Genomic DNA, 27,630 nt, shown 5'->3' with positions numbered 1-27,630 from the left:
CCGGATTAAAAAATTGAATTAAAAAATAAATAGTTTGGCCGCTATTATTCAGACTGATTCTCCGAGAGGCGATTCATTTTTTCCCCTTTTTCAATACATTTTTGACAGGCAACTCGATTGATCCGCCCACGGGTGTAAATCGGAGAGCGCTTTGATCATCGCCGTTTTAATTGGAACGCCAATTGAAAATTTCAGCCGCTTTTCTCCCTCACGGCTCTCGCAGCGATTTGTTTTTAGTTGGATTTTCCGGCAGCTGCTCTGCTGGAAAAATGTGAAATACGTGTATGCATATGAATGCCACACTGGTCGACATTCTTTTTGTGTTATCCCAACTAACTAATGGCCACAATGGGAGCGAGATTAAACCCGGACTGTAAATCATACATGAAAAGAGAAGAGTTGCGCCATAAATAAAAAGCAGCACAGCTAGGACGCGTCGAGAGTGAGGGGGAAAATATGTATGACTGCGAATCTGCAAATGACCACCTTTTTGTACCAATGTACACAGAAACGTGATTTACGTGAGCTGCAAAATGATCTAGTTCTTTATGAAAACCAATATGAAAGCACTGAATTTATGTTATACGTAAAAAAGATCTCTCATCCAGAGGTCAGTACAAATTTTCATGACAGTAATTATATATTTTTATTGATGCATTTCCAAAAGTTGTTACTTTTGCAAAATTAAATACCCGACATTTACTGCTACTGGATGAAAAATTTAATTTTTTAAAAGAGTTATTTTAATAAAAAAAAAAAAAATATTATCATAGAGTTATTATAACTTTAAATAAAACATAATCTTCTCTAGAGGAATAATAACTTCTATAATTGGAGTAAAAATTTTAAAACTAATGATTTTGCTAATATTTAAAAAAAAATTAGTGCGTCAATTACACCAACCCTCGAATCCGAGTTTGAGCTCATATATGGCAGCGGCGAGAGCAGATCGACGAGAGAGATCACGTCATTTCCTTTGATTAGTGCCTTTGCAGCGAGCGCGTCCGTGCATTTTTTATGGAAGCCAAGTCCTTTGGGAGCGGCAATAAAGGGAGTTTTGATCTGTATCTGATCACCGGCTAATTACATTGTCACCTCCCATCGGTCGGCGCTGGAGATCTCTGCGTTATTGTGTGCTTTGTGGAGCGTCGTTACCGCCGGCGTATTCATTATAATTGCACTGCTGTTGCTGACCAAACACATTTCATTTGCCTGCCTGCGGATAAATCTCTGTTGCTGATTGTATCGAGCTGATTGAGGTGAAAATTGTATTATTTCGAATATGTATATGCACGCCCATGGAAACGGCGGAAAGCGTTTCTGCTATAATATTGCTCACATTCACTCACAAGGAAAAATTTTCCGTTAAATAAAAATTTTTTTGATAGAAATTTATTTTCAAAAACTGTTAAATTTTACTATATTTACTTTTTCTCCTTGAGTTTGATTTATCTCTTTGTAATTAAAATGTATTAGGATATGTGAAAATATAAAATTAATTTAAATTGCCATTTCTAACAATGTAAAAAAAAATATATATAATTAAAACTAAAAATTTATTAATTTGGTTTCAATTGCTAAGGGGTTGTGTGGTAAAAGGGCCTTAAATGTGAAGCACGCACTGCAATATGAAAATATATTGGGTCGTTTGCGAAAGTCTTTGTGTGTTTTTATGGTGTGCCTGTGTCTAGTACGTATTTGATAAAGTTGGCCCCGGCAGCCGTATATCACAAGTTGGTAAATAATAAAAGCCAGAAATGAGAGGTATATTTCATGTATAAAGATTTTTATAACCCTGCGCCCATAAAATACGTCTTTATGGTGCCGCCGCCGCTCAGCAGTGCTGTGCGGCAATATTACAAACGCACGCAGCGACTCTCAAAAGCACCCTCCTCAGAAATAATAATAAATACAGCAAATAAAATATGCTAGTCGGGCGACTTTTACCAAAGTAAGCGTTGACTGTTTGGAAGTACAAATTAAAAGTCAAATCTTTGTGTAATATGGTTTACCAAAATCAATGAGGATAAATAAAAAATTCTCACCCTTAAAACGTGATAATTAAAAAATCTAATCTTCCGGAAGAAAAATACAACAAAATCTTAGTGTAAGTTATTTTCAACGCAGTTTCTCCGCTAAAATTGATTTTATAGCAGATTTGTTTTCATGTAAAGAAATTGCAAAAACTTGTGTGACTGTGTCAGAAATTTCTTCGCGATGCCGCAGAGCAAATTGGCGATAAAATAGCGCTTGCTGCACTGATGGTGCGGCTCCATATTAGAAATATATTGGCGCGGCAATTGTTAATAACGCAGCAGGACTGCAGCGCAGTGTAGGATTGTTCTTTCTTTCTTTCTTTCTTTCGTTCTCTCCCCAGTTCGCTGTCTCTGTATTAAACTTTTTATTTCAAAGGAGAGCATTAGCTGCTGCTGCCGCCGGAGAATTTCTCTGTGTACCAAGATTTAATGGGCGATGACCGTTTAAATTGTCACTTAACTGCCAACCAGGCCGGTGGTGGTGCGCCGACGGCCTGCTGGTGTAAATTACCGCAATCTGTGGTGCACACTTGGTCACTTCATTTCACCCTCACTGCTACATAGCTTCGCCGGGGTGCTGCTGGTCTGCTGGTCTTATTAAACCATTCCAAACACTGCTCGAAAGTCCTGCTATGAGCCATCCACGCTCTCGCTTAACTTATCATTTAATTTGCTTTTTGGCGGCAGAAATCAAAACTTAATTTCTAAAATTCCTTAAAATTTAAAAAAGAGAATAAAATTTAGCTCAAGTAGTTTCATGTGTATTGTTTTTAAGATTTATTCAAATTGTTTATTTTCATTTATTTCAAGAACTTGTATATAAAAGTTCATGCAACAAAATTTTTAATAAAATCAACAGAAATGTTTCTACGTCTGCTTAATGTAAAGTTTTAAAAGCCTTCTGCAATGGGATTTTTTATATGATTTTTGTTTTCAAATGCATCAGGGTTTGCGAGGAAATTAAAAGAAAAGTTATAATTTTAAGCCTACCATTCATCCCATCAAAATTTTCATCCTTTTTAATGCTGGAGTTGTCAGCCTCGATTGCTGAAAGTTCAGCGGACAATTTAGCATTGAGCGTAGAGTATGCAGAGTAGTTTCATCTCTATCAAAATTATATAAAATGTTTATAAATATTTCCAGTAAATAAATTATTCTTTGAAATACAAGAAATAATTTTCTTAATTTATATATATTTAATTTCCAACATTTTTTTAATTTTATAATTCACGCTCTTTTCAGCATGAATCTTTTGGAAAAAATAGTCAATAATAATAATCTCGATTTTATAATGTGAATTCTAACCAGCAAAAGTATTTTGAATTGGAAAAAATTCTGTTCATTCCCTGCACGTAAAAAGAGGCGTGTCTGGAGCAGGTCAATTTAAATGACAAACGCAAACTTTTTCAATCAAACGGGAAGTTTTTCAAATAGAAATGTCAGAGTGTCAGCGTCGGCCGGTGGCTTGGCCGGGCGTGATTACGAGAGCGAGGTGCGAAAAGCAGGCAGGTTTCTTTTGCTCCAACCAACTCTGATCCTTTTCATGCCACTAACAGCGTGGAAAGAACGGCGGCGGCGGCGGATTACTTGTCAACTCGCTTGCTCTGATCCCTTTTGTGATTTGACCTCAGCCGCACAACAACAGTTTGCCACCGTCGGTATTTTGAGAAGGGAAAAAAGAGAATGGGAAATAGAAATGGCCCCGAGCTGAGCAGAGCAAAGTGGTTGGAGCAGCCGGCGCCCTTCTTTGTCCTGCGCGAAATTATTAAAATACGTCAAAAAATCGAGTGGGCGCGCTTGTGGCGGTGACAGCTCCTTCCTCATCAACCGATGCCTGCTTTCAGTAAGTTTTAATGTAAAAAAGAGGAAGGGCGCGAATTAGTAAATGCTGCTTTTTTTAGAACTTTTTTTCTTTCTTACGGAATGGACTCTTTTGTGTTGATCTTTTATATATAATATCGGTGAGGCAAACAAAAGAAATAAAATAAGACAGGGTGTGGCGCCCCGGGACCCTTTTTTAATCTACTATTACATTTGCCGCGCTCCCTTTTCTTTTCTTCGCCCGGTAATAGTATAACAATCATCATTTTTCTCGTTCTCGCCGCACCTTCTCTTTCTCTTTTTACACCACTCTGGGGTGCAGACAATTTCAAATTCCATTTCAAACGACGAGGTATCGTCTTTCTAAAAAGGTATTGCCACCAACCCTTATTTTCCATCGCATGTGTCCCGAGAGGGTAATCTCCAACGCCTCCACCGCCGCCATCCCGTCTTTTGCGCCGCCGAGAGCTGCAGAGTGAGTGCCCTCTCAACTCATCACTACATGTGTCACCTTGCGTTATATTAATGCACCCACCCCGCGCAAACGCACCCTAATGCACCCGAAAAATGGCACTTTTCTCAAACAATTCACCTCAAGCAAAAATGAAATGAGAAAAAAATGAGAGACCAAAGCATCAAATATTTTTACTCTTGATATTCGTTTGCCTGCAGCGGACTATTATAAATTGAAAGAAGTAAAAAAATCAAACTATTTGATTTAATTTCCTTTGAATTGCACAATGACGTACAAAAGTCATCCCTTAATCAACTTTTTTTTAAAACAATTTTATCAAAATGTCGCAAGCTTGTCATTCACAAGAAAAAGAATATAAAAAAAAAAAAATAGGTACAGGAACAAAATGCTTTCCCTGTTAGATATTAATAAAAAATAATAATTTCAGCAATTAGTATAGACCTATAGAAGCATGTAAATTCACATTTAATTAAGCTGTCATTATTATGTTAATAATTTTCATTTTTCCCCCAAACCAAAATTCAAGCTCACAATATTGCTATTCAAATTCCGCAGTACCAAAATGCTCTTAACCATGATCCGGCCGTTTGTGGTTTCCAGTGGAAAAGGAGCAGAAGGTGTGCGAACGAAATTATACATAGCGCGCGCGAACAAGGGGAATAAATGCCTCGAAGTGCTTTGCGGATTGCCTAAGTGACCAGCAAATGATGCAGTGCTTGGGGGAGTTGTAGCGCCTTGTAGCTCGTCGTAATGGGGTCAAGGCGTATCTTGTACACCAATTAAACCCCACAAAGGGCCATTAGCATCGCAAACCCTTGGACGCATATTCTCACAATGCATATTTCAATAAAACGGTCTTTCTCTTATCGCCCCGTACCTAAAATATCACGATTATTATTATTATACAGGAGAAATTATTTCTCTGTTTATTGCCGGCGGCTTTCTGTGCCGCTTTATGGCCGACAATTGAGTCATAAAGGCACTCTTTGCCGCTAATAGCCGTCAATAAATGTGTATTATTTCTTTTTCTAATGGAAACATAAATTTCTCTTGGTGATATACCAAGCAGTGGCTGACGTTAAGTCTCTCGACATAAAAAATTAACGGCCTCGCTCGTTCCAACGACGGCGCATTTGCTAAATCATTCTTTTTGCAGCGCCTTTTGCCAATAAAAGAAAGAGGGTCTCCTTAACTGCTGCAGTTCAAATTCCATTACTCGCAGCTATTGGTGATTTAGAAAATGCACAAGTCTTTGAACGGAACTGATGTAAAATATAGGTGTAAAAATATAATATAATCAATAAAGCCTATAAAGTAAAAATTCCACATGAAGTTGTTAAATTCCAAAAGCTTTTCTCATTCGATCCTCATTATTATTCTACAATATACAAGAGGAATAGATTTTTGTGTATTTATCGATTACAAAGAGGCGATTACATACTCGATGTACAAATTTCAATGAGATTTTTACTAACCAGCATGCGTGTGGCTTCTTCTTTCACACGTCAAAAATTTTGAGTTTTGATAAAAAATAAAATTACTGAGTGAAACAAATTCAAAATTTTACATTTACTAAATAATAATTTTAATATTATACAATTCAGCTGTTTTTATTTTTAAATTTAATTTGCAAATTAAATATAGTTATTTTATTTTATCTATGTTTTTGTAAATATTAGCAAATTCGTGTATTTTGAAAACATTTCTTTTTCGTTAGTAATATTTCTACAAGAAATTCTAATCAACACTTACAACTTATGCAACTTACAGATTTGCAGAATAATCAAGTATATCACAATGTATGTTTTGTCGATATGCCATGCACGGTTTTCACAACCAAATCTGTAGCAATAGTTCCGAGCGACAGCAGTGCTTCGATGAAAGTGATTCCTGCGTGTGTTTGCTATGCGGTGAGAAATGCACCCAGTACCACCTGGCCGAGTGCAAAAATCGCATCCTTAGTATTAATGACTATTCAAAAATGAAGTGAAAGACTTTGAATTTATTTTGTCGCGCACCACATTGAAAATTGTTTTGTAAAATTTTTTAAGTTAAGTTGAAGTTGTACTCAAATGAGTTTCAAATAAAAGAATATATATCACAATGTAATTTTTCCATAGTTAACAAATAAATAAAAATGTATGGATTCTTATATAATTGACAGATTAAGTTGCGTTATTATGCTTTTGTGGTAAACATGAAACTTTATCAAATTTCTTAAAAAGCTGTGGCATTTCATTAAAAAAACTGTTTTATCAAAGAAAATGAACTCTTTTAATAAAATTGTAAAAGTAAAAAATATAGCAACTCACATCATCGTAATATATGGCCAATGGGCTATATCGGTGGTCAGGTGAATTGATTTTGCATGTAGAGATATTACACAATCATACCAGTGGACGTTTGAGCGCAAGATTGAAGTGACATCTGACGTCGGATGTGTGGCTGCAAATTAATCCACCCCCCTGCGCTGTTTGCGGAATTCCCACATCGCCGCCGCAATATCTGCACTTGCACTTCATGCGATAATGATAATTTAAAGCGACGGCCCCCGTTTAATGCTCTCTCACCTTGGGCGCCGCCGGCCGTAAATCAGCGCCAGCAGCGGAAATTAAGTGGTTAGCTTAAGCCGGGCCGCTAATGCCGAAACACACAGCCTCGTATAATGCGCGACAATAAATTATTTTTAAGGCCGCCTGTTTTTTAGAATACGAAAGTAGTTTTTCGCTCTTAATTAACTGCATTCAGGGAGTGTAATTTATCGGTTGGCGCGCGGTCTGTTTATGACCGCAAAAGCTCACCAGCATTAGCGGCCGAGAGTAAATCATACACACCCAATATTTCGCCGACGGCCATTAGCAGTCCATTCGACACAAATGGATTTGCAAATGTTGTTCGTTTCGATATGCTCGTGGGTGTACGTTTGGCCAGTGCTTTGCCCACATCCATTTCGTTAGACGAAAAAAGTTTGAATTTTTTTCATGATATTTTAAAATTTATACCACCCCTTGAGCCGCAACTCTAGTGCCAAGGGATGATCAAATTATTGTGACCCTACCAATTTAATCAGGAGTTTTGTTTTTCATTTTTATTATAATGAAATTTTCCATTTTTTTCTTCAGTTTTAAAACATGAGGAAATTTTCTCAATCTCACTCATCTAAACAAAGTATTAGGATTCTCTGTAATTTTAATTAAACTTATAAGTTTTTCTTTAACAGAAAAGTCTTGAAAAAAATCAATTTTATGCTTTTTCCCTACTCTCCTAGTATTTTGAAACATATATTGGATTCTCATACATAAATCAATTATTTCCAAAGAATTTAAATTCCTTAATAAAACTTCCAAATAATTTAAAATTTAGTCAAAATTAAAAAATATTTTAGAAAAGCTTCCAATAAAATGGCATTCTTCTTAAAAAGCTTTTCTATTCTTCAAAAGGTACAAATATTTCAACCGAGATGAGAATTGCATCTTTAGCAGATCTCGAGTTTATCTGGATTCAAAATCCTCTAGATGATACTTTGCCAGCCGATACGTCGTTTTCTTTCTTCGCTTTTTACAAAAAGCAGCAAATTTTGCAATTTGCAAGGCGCGCTATCTAAAGTGCAATTTGGCTCAGCGAGCGGCGCACGGTGAGTTTCCAACGTCCCGAGAGGCTTGTCTTTTCTATGAGCGAATAAGAGGCGGCAAACACTTGATACTGCTGGTGATAAGCGGGTTGCATACCCACACACACACACACACACACGTGGCCATATCTTGTGGCCGTAAAGAGCTCTTTCTATAGCGTACACTTTCTTAACCTCCGCAGGGAACAGTGGTAGTGCTGCAGCCGGGAAACATTTTTCGGAGTTCTTTGCAAAGTGTATGAAAACTCGCGACGGCGGCAGCGGCCATAATCTAATACTTATGGTCTCAAATGACTCTGTCGCTTCTGCTACTCTTTTTTCATAATAATAGACACGCCAGATATCAATACCCCGCCATAAAAAGTTATTGCCTCTCTTAAGTCACTCACTCTCCCAATATGCTTTTTTCCATGCACGCCCGAGAAATTGATGATGACGATCTGTATTCGTGTTGCACAACCCTATTTTCGCGGCTCCTGCTCTTTTACGACCGCACTTTTTCGCCCCGAGACGTAATGTATTCGTCAATAAAAAAGAAAAGAGCGCACAAATATATAAGCATGATTTACTGCCTTTGAATTGTCTGTTTGGATTTGATAAGGTCTTTAGATGAAAAACGATTTTAATATTTAAGTAGCAAAAGGAAATTAAACAAAATTACTCAACTCAAGATCGTCAGAAAACAATCAGAAAAAAACATCCAAAATGTACTCAATTTACTCATTGTCAGTGATCCTTACCACTGTTTCTCATTGCTTATACATTTTGCTGCTATTTTTATTCACAAATCAATTTGAACTTAATGAAAAAAAATTAAACATACAATATTTGAAAAGACACCTTTCGCAAACAAAGCGCTAAAACGCAGAAACTAAAAAAATTTCACAAAGAAATACAGTATGTGGAAAATTGGGAACAATATTAGCTTTCATGACTTTGGAAGCATAATAAGTTTTTTTTAAAGATTTAATATGAGATTGATTATGATTAATAAAGTTTTATATTATCCAAAAAAAATTTAATGTGGTTTCAGAATCTAATTTTTTCTGCTTTGAAAATTGAAACGGAAAGTAGAATACACGGCACAACTCTTTGCTAAAAATTACAAAAAAGCACACAATAAAAAATTAACAACATTAATTATATTAATTTAATTAGCACTAATAAAATTAATTAAACATGAACTGTGGTACTTTGTTCAATTTTGACTCTCAAATTTGTAAATTGCAAATTTTATTCGTTTAGATTCGAATAAAAGAAACTCGATTTTCCCGGCCAGCTTCTAAAAAAGTAAAAGCTTTCAGTGGTGGAATTTTTGCTTTGCAGCTAATGGTAAGATTGAAAAAAAAGTTATTAAAAAAGTGGTTAGAGGGCTTTTAATTGGGCCCAAATCACGCGTCCGCTTTCATTAGGCTTGGAAGTTAAACAATAACGCACGCGCGCGACGCACAAGGTTGGTGTGGGCGGCGCGCTGTAAGTGACATTATGTCAGATTCCTTGACGTTCACGCTGGACCACCTCTCTTCTCTCTTTTACAACCACCCTCGACAGACTCATTTCCTTCCTCCACCACGCCGCTGTCAGCCTGGCTCTTTTCTGCGCCGTTATTCGCGACATATACGCGCGTACAAAAGAGAAAGAGCATAGTGGAATACAGAAGAGCGACGCAAAGACATTCATTTTAATATATTAAACAAACAAAAATTGCTTTCATTGCAGATATTATAAATTAATTTATTAGTCACAATTTCCGAAAAATAATATTCCGAGTAATAAAAAAAAACGTAACGACCCACAAATTTTATTTTGACCAGCAAGCATTTTGTTTGTTACGTGATATTTTTTCTCAACTCACAATTAATTTGACATAATTACACAAATAAAAAAATTTTCAATAATGTAAAATGTTGAGCTTATGCTTTTTGGGACTCTACAAAGTTCAAGAACCCTATTAGGTTAAAAAATGAAATTTGAATTATATACAGAAGAGAATTTTCCTTCAAAATCAGAGATAGAGTGAGATTTAATTAAATAGAGATTATTATTTACTAGTAAACATATTTATTTCATTGTGAAAAGATATCTTTGCAGCAATTCCTATGTGTTGCTTGGTAGTGAAAGTTAACACTTTTCCTAAAGATTCCCACAGTTAAGATAAAATTATATTGTCGGGGTTTAAGTTAAGGACACAAAAATTTCTTGCACCTCTCTTCTCACAGGAACTGGCTGACTACAAAGCGAGCGAGAGAGAGACTGCGATGATGATGTCAGATTCCGGTCGTGACATGTAAATTAACAGCTTTTTTCCTTTTGCTCTCGCGTCTACAACCCTTTTAATGTCTACCTTACAACCGAGCCGTCAGCCAGAAAGAAAGGGTTAATTAAAACTTTTAACCCCAATTTGTCATCAGCACAACCACGCGCGTCAACTCTGATTTTTTTCGCCTGCTGCCCTTTCCCCTCTGAAAAGTTGGTGTCGTGTGCGAGCGACAGAATACGAATACAGAAAGCGACATTCATATCTAGACGTGTGTTTTTGTGTGTGTGTATAAAATAGGTACACATACACACTCACGTCAGTCCTGTGGTCCTTTGTTGTCGTGGCCCCTTTTGAGGTACACACGCTATTTCCTGTTTCGCGCAGCGTGAATTCAAGTGGTGCTAATTTTCGGCTCTTGCAAAAGGTGTGTACACACATTGTGGTTGTTGCTGCAAAGTGGTTTGCTTTGTACATACGAGCAACCCACCTAATTGTAATCTCGATTGCGTGTGTGTTGTCAACAACGTCAAAATTCGGCTGCAAATGCGATGTTGAAATTCAATCAAGGCTAAACCAAATAATTTTCATTTGAACAGTAAATTAATTTTATTTTTTCAAAATTTTTATGTGTGTACTGTCTAAAAAGATCACTAAATAGTGGAGTTAAAAATCCTATTACAACGTGACTTTAAAATCTAGGCCATTAAAGAAGCATTTTAATTAATTTAGCTTTATTTTATTGCAAAATAGTTTTTTAGTTAGTACATTGCTTGGTATAATAAATTTAAAAGAAAATTTTTAAATTATTGATCAATTTGAAGGAAAAAAATTGCATCCCTTTAAATTTTTTGCAGTCAAAACGGACAATATACTTCTAATTTACAGCTGAGTGACTATTTTATTTTATTTGTTTGCTTAATACATGAAGAGGCATAAATTTAATTTTACATTTAACCTAATTATTCTTTTGTTTGGTGGTCTTCAAATTTTTCACTATTGCAATAGGAAAACCGTTTTTTTGGCAACAGGAATTTAATCTTGATTCTTTTTATAAATACAAAAATAATCTCTATAAACTCTATATTGAAGAAAAAACCAACTAGAGCATTTTCTTGATTACATTATAATTTTATTGTGATTTAAATTCAATTGATTGTGATTATATTGCAAATCTCTTCAAAACTTGAATTTTCAAAAAAAAAAAATTTTTTGTTTGTTTATTTAATTTTCTGGCAATTTTTAGCATTAATAAATTGATCACTGTCGATAAGCCCATGCTTTTTCACTAAATTTTTGCAATTAATAAATATCAATAATAAATTATATCTCTGTACAGCATTTTTCATACAATTGAATTGCATAATAATTAATAATAATGAATTTAGCATGAATTATAGACACATCTGCCTATGACACATTTTTGTTGTTTCCTCCAAAATTGTAATTCCAGCATTAAAGTGTCCTCGACTGGCATGAAATGTTGTGCTGCAGAGAATTAGGTGCGACAAAAACGGGCAGCATCAGATAACAGCATTGTAAAACGGGCAAACAAGTCGTGAAAAAACACGATAAAATTGTTGAATCGCCATTACAAATTTACAGAGAGAATGCGAAAAGTGGGCCAACGCAATAATAATAACGTTTCGAGTTGCGTGCGATGTCGGTTTATATTCAAACACACTCACGCGAATTTTTAAAAAAAGTGAGTATGTTTATATAAACAATAAAAATTATTACCGGGTCGTGTCGAAAAAAAATATGCGGGAACAAACTGCGCGTGTTTTCGCAAGGGGGTGCATTTGACAGGCAGAGTAATTTTTGCGGTGCGACAAACACACACACGAGCAATAACAGTAATAATTATTTCCATTTTCCCTTGTGGTGTCACGAGCACCACATCAAACGACACACGTAACTCGGCAATTATAATGTGCAAATAAATATTTGAACGCGAGCATAACATTTTATTGCCCGGCTAGAGAGACTGGCCGAATTATAAATTTAATTTTGCATTTTACGTCTGTATCTGGGGGATGGTTAAAAATAATTGATGGCGCGTCCGTCCGTCCATTCATTAATTTATACACACAGTATCAAAAGCGAGTGTGTGACATAATGGCTTCGGACACGACAATAATTTTGATGATGACACGCGGCGGCCAGAGTAATTTTCGTCTTTTTCCATCGGCGCGCTCATTTATCACCCGGCTTTATCATTTTTCACCCCAGAGCGCGCAGAGCTATTTCCATGCGCGCAGGTCAAGAGGGAAAAATACTCGCTCGTTCGCTGACAGAGATGAATTACGCCTAACAGATGACGACAACTCACCCACCACTCTCGACAATGAAAATAAATGACAAGCTGCCGCACCACGCTTTTTCGCGCTTTGCCAATTTGACACGTGCGTGAAAACGAAAAGTCCGCTGTGAGAAACGGATACCCTTTTTTAGTTTTGCAAACATGCTGACAATTTAAATTATCTAAATTCTGTGTTGAATGGAAAAAGTTTGCCACCATATTTTAAATGACGTAATAGAAGCAGGAAATAATGCATGATAATATTTGATCAATTACACAATTTCAAATTTTTCAAATAATAATAATCCTCGATTTAAATTTAGTTTTTGATATTTCACACAAGTGGCGTACTTATTTTCATTATTGCTATCATTTTTCACCGTTGATTCCCCTAATTTCATTATAAAAAACCATCTTCATTAGTAAAATCAAAACACCCAAATTAAATTGTCCTAAATTTTCAGTTTTATGGTCCCTTAATATTAATGTCCTGAAAGATCAAAATAGACAAGACAAACATTTGATTATACGGATTATACCTTTTCAGTGTTTAAATATGTATTAGTGCATGTTGATTAATATAAATCTCTTTTATAAAAAGCTTGCAAAATCTAGAAAATAAATTTATCTTATGGTATGGTACGCAATGCCATAAAAAAAGGAAAAAAAGCAATAAGTAACTATTGATATTGCTGTCTTGAATATAAGTAACTTATTTGCAGTACATAATTTATTTTCAAAATAAATAAATTGCTTAATTCTTAGTTCACATTGACATGTTGTAGTTTAATATTATTAATTCAACTATATTACCGCAACAAAATTTTCAAATTTCAAGCTATCATTATTAATGGCACCTCCTATAGTTCCAATTTCCAATGCAAATACACATAGTATTTATTTTTTCATTGTTAATTTAAACATAATTGCACTTTACATTGCATCCTCTTAAAAACCAAAATTATCATCTAAATTTTCTTGCCAAAAAAGATATATTTAAAAAATATATAATTAGTCGCAAATAAAAAAATTTAAGTTCAAAAATTTACATTTAAATCAAATTATATTTATAATATTATTTTAAACTTAAATTATTACGCACAAAAATTACATGTGTATATTCAACTTTGAAAAACCTAATTCATTTTATCGAACTAATGCCTCCAAAATTCATGTTTAGCAAAACGTAGGTTTTGATGATTCTGTTCTGTTGCAGGCTTGATTTGAACATGTTATCTGATTAGGTTTGGCCAGGCGGTTCATTAGAATCAATTATAGCATTCTGTCATTTGGTGAGGTGTCACATCGGGTGGACGGAGTGACGGACGCTCAAGAGGCAATTTCGGTCGGCGCTGATCTGGAACTGAAAGCGGCGTTTAGACGGGGGCGTCTGCGGCCAGACTCGGTCGGTCGGTGTTGCGTTATGCAATCAGGTTGGCACATTTGCTCTGCGGGTTGCCGCCGTCGTGCGCAGCCAGGGGATCGACGTCACTCAACCCTCGCTCGCCCTCGCTCCCGCCGAAGAATGATCGCCCGCCCGCACATTAATCACACTCACGTCTCTATTTGATAACGTACAGCCGCAGTCATGAAAATTGGATCTTAACACGTCATTGTAAAACTCTTTCCCGTAAGACTGCTCAGACGTTTATAAGACTCCGCATGCGATGTGTCAGTCACTTTCGCACCAGCCACCGCTTCGTTTGCCCATCCAGATTGCGGCGCCAACTGGCTTGTTGTTGCTGAGTGAAATCGGAATAACTTGAAAATACATTATTTTTACAGATTCCCTATTGCTTAAATACAGAAACAGCCTATTTAATTAAATTCAATGTCATCATTTAGTATTATTAAAACTCTTGATTATAACACTTTGAATAACAAATTTGTTTTAAAATACAGACTTTATTTTTTGTAGAAGTTGTTTGTTTACATACAGGAAATTTTGAACTTGATAACGATAAAAAATATTGCTTTTTTAGCTTTGGGAAATATCAGTTATTTGTTTTGCAAAGTAAGTGAGAAAAATGTGTTTTATTAAAAATGTGGGTCAGACCATATTCAGGGAACTATAAAAAAATAAATAATAGGCGACTTTAGTTTTATTTTATTTTTTCATTTAAATTTAAAAATAGATAATAATTGGCTACAAGTTTCAGTTTTAATTTGCAACCCTATTTTATTATCAATAAAAAATTTAAATTTGACGGAGGAAAATATAAAAACTATTTGCAAATGTTTTTACAATTTAATGCTATTTAAATTGAAAAACTGAGAGAACCAGCCTAACTCCAAGCTAACTTTTCTCTCAATGTAATGTAAACGGGCTAAATATAGCCAAATGTAAGTTTTTTTAAATTTTTTTAAGTAATTTTTTTTGTTTGATCCTCTGTAAAATTAATTCAATGACAAATCAAGCACACATTAAAATGATTGGTAAAATTTCATATCTATGAGAACTTTGTAGTTAAATAATTTTGTTTCATCTTTTTCAATTTAATGATGTGTGCAAAGTAAATCAAAGCGCGAGGGCGAGAGTTGAGCAAATAATGCAAATCTTTTTGCCGACGCAGCAGCTGCGCGAAAAACGCACTGTGGTGCGTTATTTGTTGGACTGTCTGTCGTCTGGCAGGGCAAAAAAGAGACAAGGCAAAATTTGGCCAAAACCGCGTCCTCCTCCTTCCTGTCTGCGTCGGCATGAAAACGCCATCCTTTTCAGCGCTGTCACACGCGCCGCGCACCCGGAGAGAGAGAGAGAGAGAGAGGAAGAGAAAAGTGAGAAGAAGTTGTGGCGGTGGAGAAAAATGGCTTAACTTGGATAAAGTGATATGCCGCGCCACGTTGTGTAGAGAGAAGGAAAAGAAGAAAGAGGAGTCAAAATGAAAAATGGCCTGCTTTCACTTTCCCACCAGCAGTTGTAAATAATCGCCGCCGCCAACAACAAGAAATATATAAGATTGCTGCTGCCGCCGCCACCGTGCAGAAGCGTGTCAGAATATTAATGAAATTTATTATTTATTTCTCAGCGAGATGCGCCTCACCATTATTATCACAAAGAGAGCTGCCTGCACGAGAGAGGCTGGATTTAATTTCAACCGAGACTCGAATCTCATATTTCACCTTTTCGCGCTCTAAAGTGTATTTTTCCACCGCCTGCCCATTCATTTCCCGCACTGGTACTGCTGCGTGTTGTAAATTAAAAATTTCTCATCCAACCCTTTTGGGAACTGGGCCAACTTAAAAAAAATCCCCCTCCTTTCAATTTATAAAATTACTTTTTTCTAATTTCAAATATTTAGTTTAAAGTGCTAAAGAAAAAAAATGGCTTTTAATGGCATCATATAATTTATCGTATCGTAATTTATATATCTTAATTAATGTTGCACACCTACAGTTAAAATGTTGAATAAACATCCCATTCCATAATGGCAATTCCCTCCTTCCTTGATGATTTTTACTCGTTTCTTATTAAAAATTAAAAAAAATGCATATAAAAAATAGTGTTTTAGGAGAATCAACCGAGATTCATATTAATTTATATTGTTTATGTTTTCAAACAATTCATCACAGTTGAAAACATCATAAATATTAGGGTAGAGGGGAAGTAGCGAACTTTGATTTTATAATCAAGGCGCATCTGCACATATCCTGAGTGGCTATAAAAATCCTTCTGAAAAATCCCTGCGGATGCACAATTTTGAATATTTGGTCTCGACAGGGAGGATAAATTTAATCCCGAGTCCCCTCTTGGCTCGGGAGCAAAAATCTAGTGCTAATTCCAAGGTGCCACTTTTCTCACGCATGATTATGAATATCCAATGGGGCAGGGTGTGCAGCGAAGCCCCTTCCGCCCTTGAGTGGGGCACACGGCTTTCACCCTCTCTCTCTCTCGGCATTTTTTGGTCGCAGGAGAGAGCAAGAGAGAGAGGCAGCCAACAAGATAAATAACCCGCTAGTAATTGCGTGTGGAGCGATACCATATTTCATAGCCGCTATAAGCCATAACTTAGAAGGCAATTACTGGGAGTACGTCATTTATCATAGCCGCCGCCGCCGCCGCCTCCACTCACTACTCGCGCGTCAGAGAGCGGCCGGGGTGAGAAATGACGCGCGGGGTAAAAGAAGCACGCGGATAAAAGACAGTGTATTAGCGGCGCTGAGTGAGAGCGATGATAGATAAGGAATGTCATTATTTTTACATTTTTAACGCGCGCGCGCCAGAGGATGTGCAATAAATCATAATTCCAGCGACCTTTTCATTATTATTTCCCTCATCATCAGACTCTCTTTTGTTCGAGCGCGCCGCCGGTAATGGCTGTGATTTATCACCCCCACAGCAAAGAGACTAACTGCGCACCCCCTTGTTTGTTGCCCTTTTGTCTCCGGTGACTGGCGAAACGATTGGCAAAGAGCAGATTACTCGGCCTGAAGAATGGTTTGTCACTCTCAAGAGAACACACAAACAAATTGGGAAACTGATCAATATTAATGAATTCAAACCAAATTATTTTGAAATAATACAACATAATTATAAACTTAAAGTCATTGTAAATTAATGTAAATAATATAGTATATATTATATTACTGTTCTCTCTTATTATTTTTATTATTATCAGTTTTTTTTAATTATATTGATTATAATTTTAAAATGTTAAATAAATTATTTTTGAATATGCATGAATCGGCATGAATAATGTATTTGTTTAGTAATTGCTTGATATAAAATCTGATGAAAAAAGCTTAGTAATTAAATAACAAAATTATGTTTTTCACAGACCAAATTTTGATATCAAAATTAATGGCAATTTTTGGAGCAAAGCTAAAAATGTTCTTATTAACTAGCTTATGCTAAATTATTATATAAGGTATGTTCATCTAATGTTCATGATAATAAACCTAAATGATATTAATTTCACATCACACACAGAATTGCATTCGGTGGGTGACTATGGTGAGTTAAATTTTTTTCCATAGACAACCAAGACAAATATGAGGTCTTTTTGCAAAATCTTGGTGCCTCTTTGGGGCCATCAAATGCAACGTTTACGTAGCAAGAGTAGATTTTATTCCGATATATGTAGAATTTTGTAATGCGACTTTTGGACAAATGAATAAACCGGAATAAACATGAATAATTCACTTAAAATATTTTTAAATAAATTTCATCTATTAAAAAAAATATTTCTAAACTAGTTTTGCGGACATTAACAACATTACATAATTTTAATTTGTAATGTAAAAATGTAAAAAGAAAAAAATGATTGAAAAAATTATGTTTTTTCTGTTCAACATTTTCCCTCGCAAAAAATGACGGCTTACGTCTCCCAAATCAGCATGGTTATTGGAAGATAAAATACATCGTTGAATCAAATTACGTCAACACATACACAAAATAAAAAAAAAGCGGCAACAGGGGAAGTGGGTGTGGCTTAACCAATCGAGCAGAGCTTTTCTGAGCAACGACAAACCATAACCAAGAATTTTAATGTCGCTTCCTCTTGGAAACTGATCAAACCAATTTTAATTCTCGGCAGGTCTGTATCTCGGTAATGTAGCGCAATGCGGAAGTAGTAAATTTGCTCAATAATTACATTTTGTCGTCATAAATCGTAATTCTTTACATACATGCATAGTTCATGTTTTTTCTCCTGAAAGAGATTTGAATTTTGAATCCGGAAAGTTCCACGCGAAGGTCCACTAAATCGAAATTCTACGCGCTTATCGCATAATTATACCACGAGATATTATGTAGTGCAGAAGATAAATGAGAAAAAACAAGAATTATTTCAAAATATCCATAAATCGACAAAATAAACCTATTACATTATGTACTCACACTGCTCTGAATGCCTCTTCAAAAAGACTGCTTTGATCTGCGCCATGCAAGCTGCAAATTGCGAGTTTTTAGGCTCACATTATCAAGCAAAATAACAGGCGAATTGTAGGTTGATGCTCGTCTTTTGATGTATAATCATGTCGTGAGGAACCGTACGGGTGAAAATATCCATGTACATATAGATCCTCGCATCATTTTTGGTTGATTTTAAGGGGAGGGATTTTGCTGAAGGTCCGCAAAATTCCGCCTACAGCTACATACATTATGAACACACATAAATAACATTATGTACTCAATTTTATTCTTTATGCTGAGAAAAAGTACTTAAATTATCTATCTCTTCTTTATATTATAACAAAATGTTAAATTTCGTTTTTATCGGCAGGTTTGCAGGTGCCAATAACGAATAGAGTGCCTAATCATCTGATCATCATGCAGCAAGAGACCGACCGGATGCGAGTAAAAAGCGGCGGCCTAGCAAGCCAGTTGCAGCAGACTGCGGAGAGCGTAGTCAAGATGAAGGTGCAGCTAGAGAGCGAGATCAAGCTGAGGGACATCAAGATCGCCGAGTACCAAGATGCCATCAAGCAACAGAATGAAAGCATGGTTTCTCAGCAACAGCACTCCGAGGCGCTTACCCACAGACTTCAGTACGAGGTGCTGAAACGCAGCAACATCGGCATCAAGTATAAATAAACATTTATCTATTCTTCACATATAATACAATTTTTCACCTAGGATTGATGCAACAAGAAGCATTTGCAACACTCTCCAGCAACACACTACCCATCTTTCAAGTGTCATGCAAAAATGCGTCGAGGAGAAAGATCTGATCAAGAAAGTGCAGATTGAATACCTGCAGGAACTGGAAACTTTAACAGAAAAGGCAAAAGACTATCAAGAAAACTTGCTGAAGATTGCAGAACAACGAGATGGGCTTCTGATAATATGTTTGTGACAAAGTCTCTTTCATTTGTTATTTTTATTTTAAATATGGATTTTAGATCAAAAGGAAAAGAGTCAAAAGGAAAAGACCATGGATGATTTCCTTGCTCTAACTAAAGTGCATGAGGAAACCGTTGCAAGTGCTGAGGGTGCTATAGCCGTTAAAAACTGTGAAAATGAAAAGCTGATTGAGCAGCTTGCTGAGAAAAACCTTCAAATCCAAGGCTTAGAGGCATCAAAAGCTGAATTGCAAGAACAGATTTGCCAGGTAGAAAATAAATTTTAAAATCTAATTAAATTCTTTAATTTTTTATCTCAAATAGTATTTGACATTGTTAATTTTTTTTAATTTCCTTTTTATTAACTGCTATATTTATTTAAAAAGCGCTTGGAAGCTTTCACGGAACTGCAGCACCATCTCGCAGATGAGAAAGAAAAGCATGCAAAATTGATTGATGAAAAAGACAAGGTTATTGCTCAGCTAAATAATCAGTAAGTTGCATCAAATTAATTATTGCTGAGAAAGTTACTTTAAACCATTTCTATTAGGCTTCAAGAGGCAAAATCAAATGCAAATGACATAGTTTGTGAAATAACCACCTTGAAGCAGTCATTTTGCACTTTGGAAGAAATTGATGCTGGAAAAAGTGCTAAAATCAGTGAGCTGTCTGCCGAGTTAGTCTCATTGCAGCAGGTATAAAAGCCAAGTTTTTTGCACAAGCAATGCGATATTAAGTAATTCTTTCTCATTACAGAAACTTGAGATTAAATTAAATGACTTCAGCACCTTGATGACTGAGAAGATTCAGCTGGAGGAAAAAGTGCAATTGATTGCTGCTCTAGAAAGGCAAATTGAAGACCTCACTGCCAAACTTTCTGGAGCTTCAATTGAGATAGATGAATTGCTTAGGAAGTGCGACCTTGGCAATTCAAAGTGTGAGAAACTTGAAGCTCTTCTGTTGGAAAATCAAACTGCATTGAAAGAAAAAGAAGAAAAATTGCACTTGAGTTCTATAGAGGCTGAAACCTTGGAGGAGAAAAACAAAAGTATGGAAAATGAACTGCAAAATTTGGCTAAGGAAATTCAAGCAGGCAAGAACGAGATGCTTAGGCTTCAAGAGAAAATGAAACTTGAAGTGTAAGTCTTGAAAATACTAAAAAAAAAGGTGCTGTTCAATGGCATTTTGTTTGTTTTTATATTTTAAGGGAAGAGAAAAATAGCTTGAAAGATTCGCTTGATATTCTAAAGAGCTCCAGTGCAGCAGAATCTGGAGAAATGTCAGCTCAGGTGGCACAACTTAGCAGATCTTTGGCTTTGATGAAAGAAAAAATTGTTGAAAAAGAAAAGATTATAGGGAATTTGACTGCTCAGGTAAATAAAGAAAATTAACTATTTTAATTCTTTTTATTTTCAACATAAAATGATATTTCAGGAAGGTGTTCTGAATGGCATGCTTGATGAGTTGAAGGAAACCCTCGAGAACCAAGAAAAAGCTGCTAAATACAAGATTGAGACCCTGCAAGACGAAATTGGTGGCAAAGAAACAGAAATTGCAGCGCTGAAGTTGTCTCAGGAAGTGCTGCTAGATGGTGCCAAAAATAAAGAGGATGAAATAGAATCCCTTAAAGGACAACTGCAAGAGGCGCAGGACGAGCGAGAGACGTTGCTTGTGGAGAAGAAGGATTTGGAAAAGAACCTTAAATCTGCCTTGTCCAAAAATAAAACTGCTGAAAACAAGTTTGAGCGACTGGAGAGCAAGAATAGAAGCTTAGAGAAGGAAAAGAAGGAGCTTGAAGATAAAATAGCAAAGGCAAAATCTGAAAAAATGAAAGACAGTGAAAAGAAAGACCAGACCATCAGTGACTTTGAGAAAATTATCAAAGAAAAAGATGATCAAATTGAAGAATTGGAAAAATTGATCTCTGTAAACACCTTTTAAATATTATTATTCCTTTTTTCTGTACTTTTTTTTATCTTCTGCCCGGGGACGGAGAAGGGCAGATTCTGCTGAAACCGAACAACTGTGGCTATAGCAGATAGCATGAGTGTGTCCATGAAATTATTTAAAAACTTATTGTTTTAGGATGCAAAATCTGGGAGTGAGGAAGAGTTGAAAGCAAAGGACGCTCAGCTGGTAGAAATGGAATCTGAAAAAACCAAACTTGAAAAAGATTATGAACAAATGGAGAGAGACAAGTCCAATCTAGAGGCCAAGGTCTTAAAGCTCAATGCTCAACTCGCAGAAACCATCAAAAGCCTCAATGATGTTGGATCTCGATTTGTATAATTTACCTTGGATCTAAGATAATCTTGATTAAAACTCATGGTTAATTAATTTAAGGAGTCGCATAAGCTGAAACTGCAGGAGAAAATCAAGGAATCTGAAGTACAACTGACCAGAAAAGAGGTTGAAATCAACAAACTCAAGTCCCAGACAAGTGAAATCAGCCAAAGCTCGGCCTTGTCAACATATGGACTCAAAAAGCAAAACAAGTTGAAAAAAGATACTCCAAAGCTGAAGCGGCTCCAAATGCCTGAAAATAAGGTTTGAAGGCAATTATGTTTGAGGTGCATGTTAGCTAAAAGACTATTTTCTAGTCCATTCTTAGGGATGCCAGCAAACCAAAGTCATCAAAGAAGAATGATAGAATTATCTCTTTCTCCATCAACAATGAATATATTCCCTATTTTGAGGATGATGATTCTTCTTCTCTCAGCTCTTATCAGAAAATACCACCGAAAACGCCAGCTAAAACTAGAAATGAGCTTCCAACCATCTCAACCAGAAAAGTACTTTTTTCAATAAAAAATAATGCTAAATTTAAATTTTTAAATAATCAAACATCTCTCATTCACAGTCTCCCTTGCAAAGCTGGGGAAAAGGAGTGGTTTCTGAATCAGATGATGAAGATAATATTAGTGAGGACATGTTCGCTGATATTCCAAGAAAACCCAAATTCCAAATAAATACTCCACTGCCAGAGATGAATAAAACACCCACAAAGATGCCTGCCACTTCAAGCCTTGATGCCCCCTCAAAGGCCAAGAGGGTAAGGAATATTGCAAAAGATTTGCTTGACGTACTCAATGCTCTTTTTGCAGAGCCGAACAAGTGGACTTCACAACAGGGGCACCAAACCAAAATCCATGCAAATCAACTGAAGGAAGAAACTAATTGTAAGTACCTGTCTAGCACCTACATGCCTGTGCTTTTATTTTAAGTTTTAAATGCAAAAATAATTTGCATTTTATAACCTGTTGTTGAAAATGAAAACAAGATATGTTCCTTTTATTTTAAAAGTGTTGAAGGCTTGAAAAGAGATTGTTAGCTTAACTTAAAGCATATGAATATTTAATTTGAAAAATAGATTAATAAAATTGGTCACTGAAATAAAATACGTCAACACAAAAAATTCAATGAGAAAGTGTCAACAAGGGTGGTTGGCGTTGCGGCATTGAATGATAAAACCAAGAGTTTGATGTTTCTTGTATTAAACCAATTTTAATCCTTAATCGGCAGTTCTGTCTATAACTCGGTGATGTAGCGTAATCCTGAAGTAGTAAAATTTGCTCAGTAAATATATCTTTTCATCATAATTCTTATTGTTAGAAAGAACTGAAAATGGCAAAAAAAAAAAAAAATCCAAAACTGCAAAATTAAACCAGATCTGCAATGAAAGAACATCTTTGGCCAACCGATTACGACTTTATTTTAAACTGCAAAAGGCAGCAGGTTTTATAATTTATGCGGGGAACGACCTCGTAAATTTGGCCCATCTTCCTGCAGCGGCGTTTGTTATATTGTCGGCTGCATTTGCATTTGAGCAGAGAAGCCTCTTCCTTCCTGCGCCAAGGAGCCGCCGCCGCCGCTTTTTTATTTAGCGCCACGACAACAATATTTCAACGGCGGCTCTCGGCCGTTTTTCATCGCGCCCGCCTTTATTAGGCACCTAACTTCTCTGTGAAATATGGCTCGCAGCGAAGATTGGCTACAATCTGCCATTTGTTTCGAGCGCGCTAGACTGCGAATAAATGGATGGGTCCCTCTCTCGCGGGGCCCCGAATTTCTGCCAAGGGTGAATATAATTTCGAGGGGAGCAAAACATCACTCTCTCTAGCGGAGATATGATGTATGTGGTGCGACATTATATTCACCATTATGTGACATCCGAGGCCATGTATCAAAAATTTTAATGAGACTAATAATTTACAACGGCCCCACGGGCCAACAAAACTGGTGCCGCCGCTTTTTATTACTTTTCTGGCTTTGATTATTTATTGCCAATGGTCGGACGTAAATTATCATTGCAAGTAACAGCTCAAATGACGCATAAAAAACAACCGGCGTGAGTTATGGCCGCATGCAAAAAGTTGGGTGTGTGTTTGGTTAGCAAATAAATTTATTCTTCTGGAATGCAATCATGGTGAGAAATGAGTTAGGGAGCAAATGTTTTTTGGGCCCTTGTTTTCATTTGTTCGATGCAGATGAATATTCCAAATGAAATTTGTGGGAAAACTTCTAGACAAATAATAAAATTAAATGCAAAGATGAGTTGATTGAGATATTCACCTATGCTCGTGGAATTGACAGAGAATGAAAAAAAAAATTTATTTTACTGGTCCTTAAAACACCAGTTTGATACTCTTCTTTGGTATTTTTATGATGATTAATTTATCCTGTGATATGGAAATATCCTACATTCTCTATTCAATTATAAATAATAAATTTGGACTAAAAAATAAAATACAAAAAACGCACTAACACTGACAAATTAACAATCATAATTTTTAATAAGAAACATCAATTTATAAATTGATTGATACACTTGTATTTCATTAAAATGAAATTAAATCACCAAACGTAAGATGCAATACATGCTATGAAAATTTTAATCGATTTTCTCTCTGGCTGCTGATTTAAAAAGAAACTTTTTGCCACTCAACTACACAGTGACAACTTAATGGAAAACATCAAGCCAAATATAATAATAATGTGCACACAACTCGCGGTGGGTCGGAGAAAAATGGATCGACGGGTGTGCGGCAGTTGATTTCAGCAGAATTAGTTTCCATTCGCGTCCGACTGACTGGTGAGTGACACGTGTGTGCCTCGCGCGAATATGCAGCTCGTGTGCACATGAACTCGCTCTCTGCACTGCTTTCTGTTATTCAGAGGCAAATGAACGCGAATCAACGGTGGCAGCACCACACGCTCTTTAAACCCTTTTTCATTTCAGAGCTGTCAGTTGGCGTGTCGTGTAATTTATCACAGGGTGATTGAACAGAAAACATTGCCAAAGAGCAAACACACGCACAGCAAAAAGGGAGAAAAGCCAGAAAAGGCGCCGTGACTACTGTGTCTTGACGTTTGTTCAGAATGACATTCAAGATTATTTAAATCAAAAATAAACTTTGAATTTTAAAAATAATATAGTAGCTTGGATTAATAGGAGGAATTATTTAACATTGGAAAGCATCAAATTTACTGTTTTGTATAGCTTGCTAGATTATTGGCTCAAAATTGATTTCATTCGCATTATTTTCAAGTGATGAGTACTAATTAATTTCAATCAAAATGAAGGGAGAATTTTTAATTTGAGCTTGGTTCCGTTTATGTCTCCCTAAAATTTTGCAAAATTTTAATCTCGTTTTAAGCTTAAATTAATTCAGTCCAAAAGAAATCAAAATTAAAAGAACATGGCCTGCAAAATTTTTGGTTGTTTTAAAAAATATCATTTACTTTTAATTTAACCCATCTTTTGATGCATTTATATTTACCAACATTGACATTTATTCTTATTTTCATAAAATTTCTTGTAAATGTTCATCTTACTTGAATTAATGTCTCGCTTATTAAACAAAAATAATTTCAAAATTATCTTTCTTAAAAAATATTTTATATAGTAATAAAATTTAAACAAAAAATCTTCAGAATTAAGAAGGGCACATTTTTGTTATCAGTTATCATCTTCAACGTCAGCTGTCAGCTATAATCCCACGTGGCTAAAGTGTGTGCGATGAACCGGCAAAACTTCAGGTCTGATCCCGGCCATTAATTGCAGGTCACGTCTGCCGAACGAACGCAACACCGAAGGGCGCGTTTCGCCGCTTATGAAATATTAAGCGCGAGAGTCGAAATGTCGCTCGCTTTTACGACGCTTGGCAATAATTCACCGCTCCATATTTTATCTGCGAATAAATCATGAGACGGATTTGCATGCACACATTATTTGTAGTGCGCACACATGCACATAAATATAAAGGGGGCTGTCACCATGGCAGTGTTTAATGACTGTTCAAATATTTTAAGGAAGGCATAAAAGATTTTATGATGGGCTTTGCCGCCGCCGAAATAAACATTTCTGCAGGCGAATCTGCCGCAGGTCTGATAATAACTTTGGCCGCCTCACTTTACAGGCACATATATTACACACACGGCTGGGGTGCGCGCGCGAGTGATATAAAAGCAGCGCCAACCTCTTTTGCCACCACACACCGCCAACTCCATTTTAATCTGCGCTGCAGCCCCGACGAGATTTATGTCTAACTCTCGCGGCAACCTAGACTTTATAATGGCTCCAGGACACACAAGCCGTGTGTAAAATTGGTATAGGTGCGATCCACCTACCTCGCACCAATAAAGACTTGGCCGTCAACGGGCTCAGGAATTCTCCGAGAGATATAAATCGCGCAGCCCAACACAATTTATGTGTAATTCAAGCAGCGCGCTCGCCAATCTGATAACACGTTTTAAATTGTTTCCAACTCTCGGAAAGGCGAGAGCGATTTATGGTGGCGAATTAAGACAAGAGACTGATTGCACTAAGGTGCATCAATTTTTATTTAAATTTAATTGCTGCAAAGTTTAACCAAAAAACATAAATTCAAGAATTTATGGGAATAATGAAAATTTAGTTTTTATTGAATTATTTTGATGTTGCAGCTATTTTGAAATATTTAAGTCGTAAAAAAAACATAGTTTTGAATATAATTAAAATTTGAAATGCTCAAGTTGAAAGAAAAGGTAGAGATGAATCTCTAGGAAAATTATTTAGAATTGTCACACAAATAAAAAATGATAATGAAAATATTCAGCCGAACTAAATAAACAAAATTTTGATAAGGATTAGTGGCCAGGAGGCTTACGTGTAGTAAAAATACTGACACTAACTTCACCGGAAAATAAAGTTAAAGAAAAAAGAGAATTATGGAAAGAAGTTTGTTTAGAGCTTTGTTGGTTGAGGTTGGGGAAATTGAAGTTTAGAGTTGTAATTGGATTGTATATCGCTTGCTGCATTTTTTAAATATTCATTTCTAACTTTAATTTTCTATTTTATTTACATATTTTATTATTCAATTTTTATAATAAACAAAAAGTTATGAAACACTGCATGCATTAATTTGAGGCCTCTCTTGTCTAGCATTTTAATTTTTCCTTTCCACCTTTTTTAACGTTCCTTATTATTATTGTTGATTAAAAATTTCCAGCTCTATTTATTTGATTTTCAAACATGTAATAAAATTTGTCAGAGAGTTTTATGTGAAAATCCATCAACAAACATTGTGATCAAACGCAGCAATAGACAAACAAATTAGACGTCAGTGGCGTGTTCGCTGAATGAATGGCAATCACAGACCCGTATATCCACAATAAATGGAAATAATTGTGGCGAGTTTGGATCGCGAGCAGCTGCCGTAGGCGTCAGAGGCCACAAAAGCGCAATCAGTTATTTGCAAAGCACATTAGCCGGCGTGCAAATCGGCATGATTGACGAGTGGCCAATAAAGTGGACAATATTTCACCGCGCACACGTCAAACGCGAGAATTAAAAGCACGGCCCTGACAGCCGCCGCTTGATGGACGCCGATGGATATTTCCATTAATTCGGCTGGCGAGGGAGCAAAATGCTTTTGGTTTTGCGGCGCACATGCATCCACACAGTGATGAATTGCCCCTTGCCTAATCACTGAACACGCACGCAACGTGCACACCTCCACACACAACCAAGCTTAAAATTTGGGTGAATTAAATTAAAATGGATTTAGACTGTGCGGTAATTAAGCTTTCAACGCATGATTGAAAACTAAAATTTTCTGATGAGGTTGCCATTCATTCTTCTTCATAGCGAATGCATCGTCCAGGGCAGCACAAAAGTTGTGAAACTTTCGACAAAAGGAATGAAAGTATTGTTGTTTGATTCCTGCTACACTTAATTCTTAATTTTGCTATATTATGTGTTGAAGTTCCGCAAATTTTGCGATGCACTTTACAAGGACAAAATGAAACAAAATTATAAAATATTCTTGCATTTCGCTAGCAAGACTG

At 36.0% G+C, this 27,630-nt stretch overlaps 1 protein-coding gene across 3 annotated transcripts in view; it reads left to right on the top strand.

Moving 5' to 3' along the window:
* Positions 1 to 22,829, top strand: part of LOC132194190 (early endosome antigen 1-like) — a 96,285-nt gene extending 73,456 nt beyond the window's left edge. The window contains exons 1-14 of one of the 3 annotated variants that reach the window (XM_059615328.1): positions 17,950 to 18,056; positions 18,744 to 19,044; positions 19,097 to 19,308; positions 19,363 to 19,571; positions 19,689 to 19,795; positions 19,853 to 19,997; positions 20,059 to 20,441; positions 20,510 to 20,675; positions 20,737 to 21,228; positions 21,388 to 21,585; positions 21,646 to 21,849; positions 21,903 to 22,094; positions 22,163 to 22,354; positions 22,407 to 22,828. In XM_059615328.1, coding sequence (XP_059471311.1) covers positions 18,791 to 19,044; positions 19,097 to 19,308; positions 19,363 to 19,571; positions 19,689 to 19,795; positions 19,853 to 19,997; positions 20,059 to 20,441; positions 20,510 to 20,675; positions 20,737 to 21,228; positions 21,388 to 21,585; positions 21,646 to 21,849; positions 21,903 to 22,094; positions 22,163 to 22,354; positions 22,407 to 22,466 — 2,814 coding nt within the window. In that variant the 5' untranslated portion in view covers positions 17,950 to 18,056; positions 18,744 to 18,790 and the 3' untranslated portion in view covers positions 22,467 to 22,828. Of the gene's footprint in view, positions 1 to 17,949; positions 18,069 to 18,743; positions 19,045 to 19,096; positions 19,309 to 19,362; positions 19,572 to 19,688; positions 19,796 to 19,852; positions 19,998 to 20,058; positions 20,442 to 20,509; positions 20,676 to 20,736; positions 21,229 to 21,387; positions 21,586 to 21,645; positions 21,850 to 21,902; positions 22,095 to 22,162; positions 22,355 to 22,406 lie in introns of those variants that run through there. The other 2 variants (XM_059615329.1, XM_059615327.1) reach the window with 2 other exon arrangements.
* The last annotated feature ends 4,801 nt before the right edge of the window (positions 22,830 to 27,630 follow it).

This window comes from Neocloeon triangulifer, unplaced genomic scaffold (assembly GCF_031216515.1).
Source record: "Neocloeon triangulifer isolate White Clay Creek 2 clone unplaced genomic scaffold, ASM3121651v1 ptg000006l, whole genome shotgun sequence".
NCBI lineage: Eukaryota > Metazoa > Arthropoda > Insecta > Ephemeroptera > Baetidae > Neocloeon > Neocloeon triangulifer.
The sequence above is the reverse complement of the archived record's forward strand: the minus strand, read 5'-3'. Positions and strand labels throughout refer to the sequence as shown.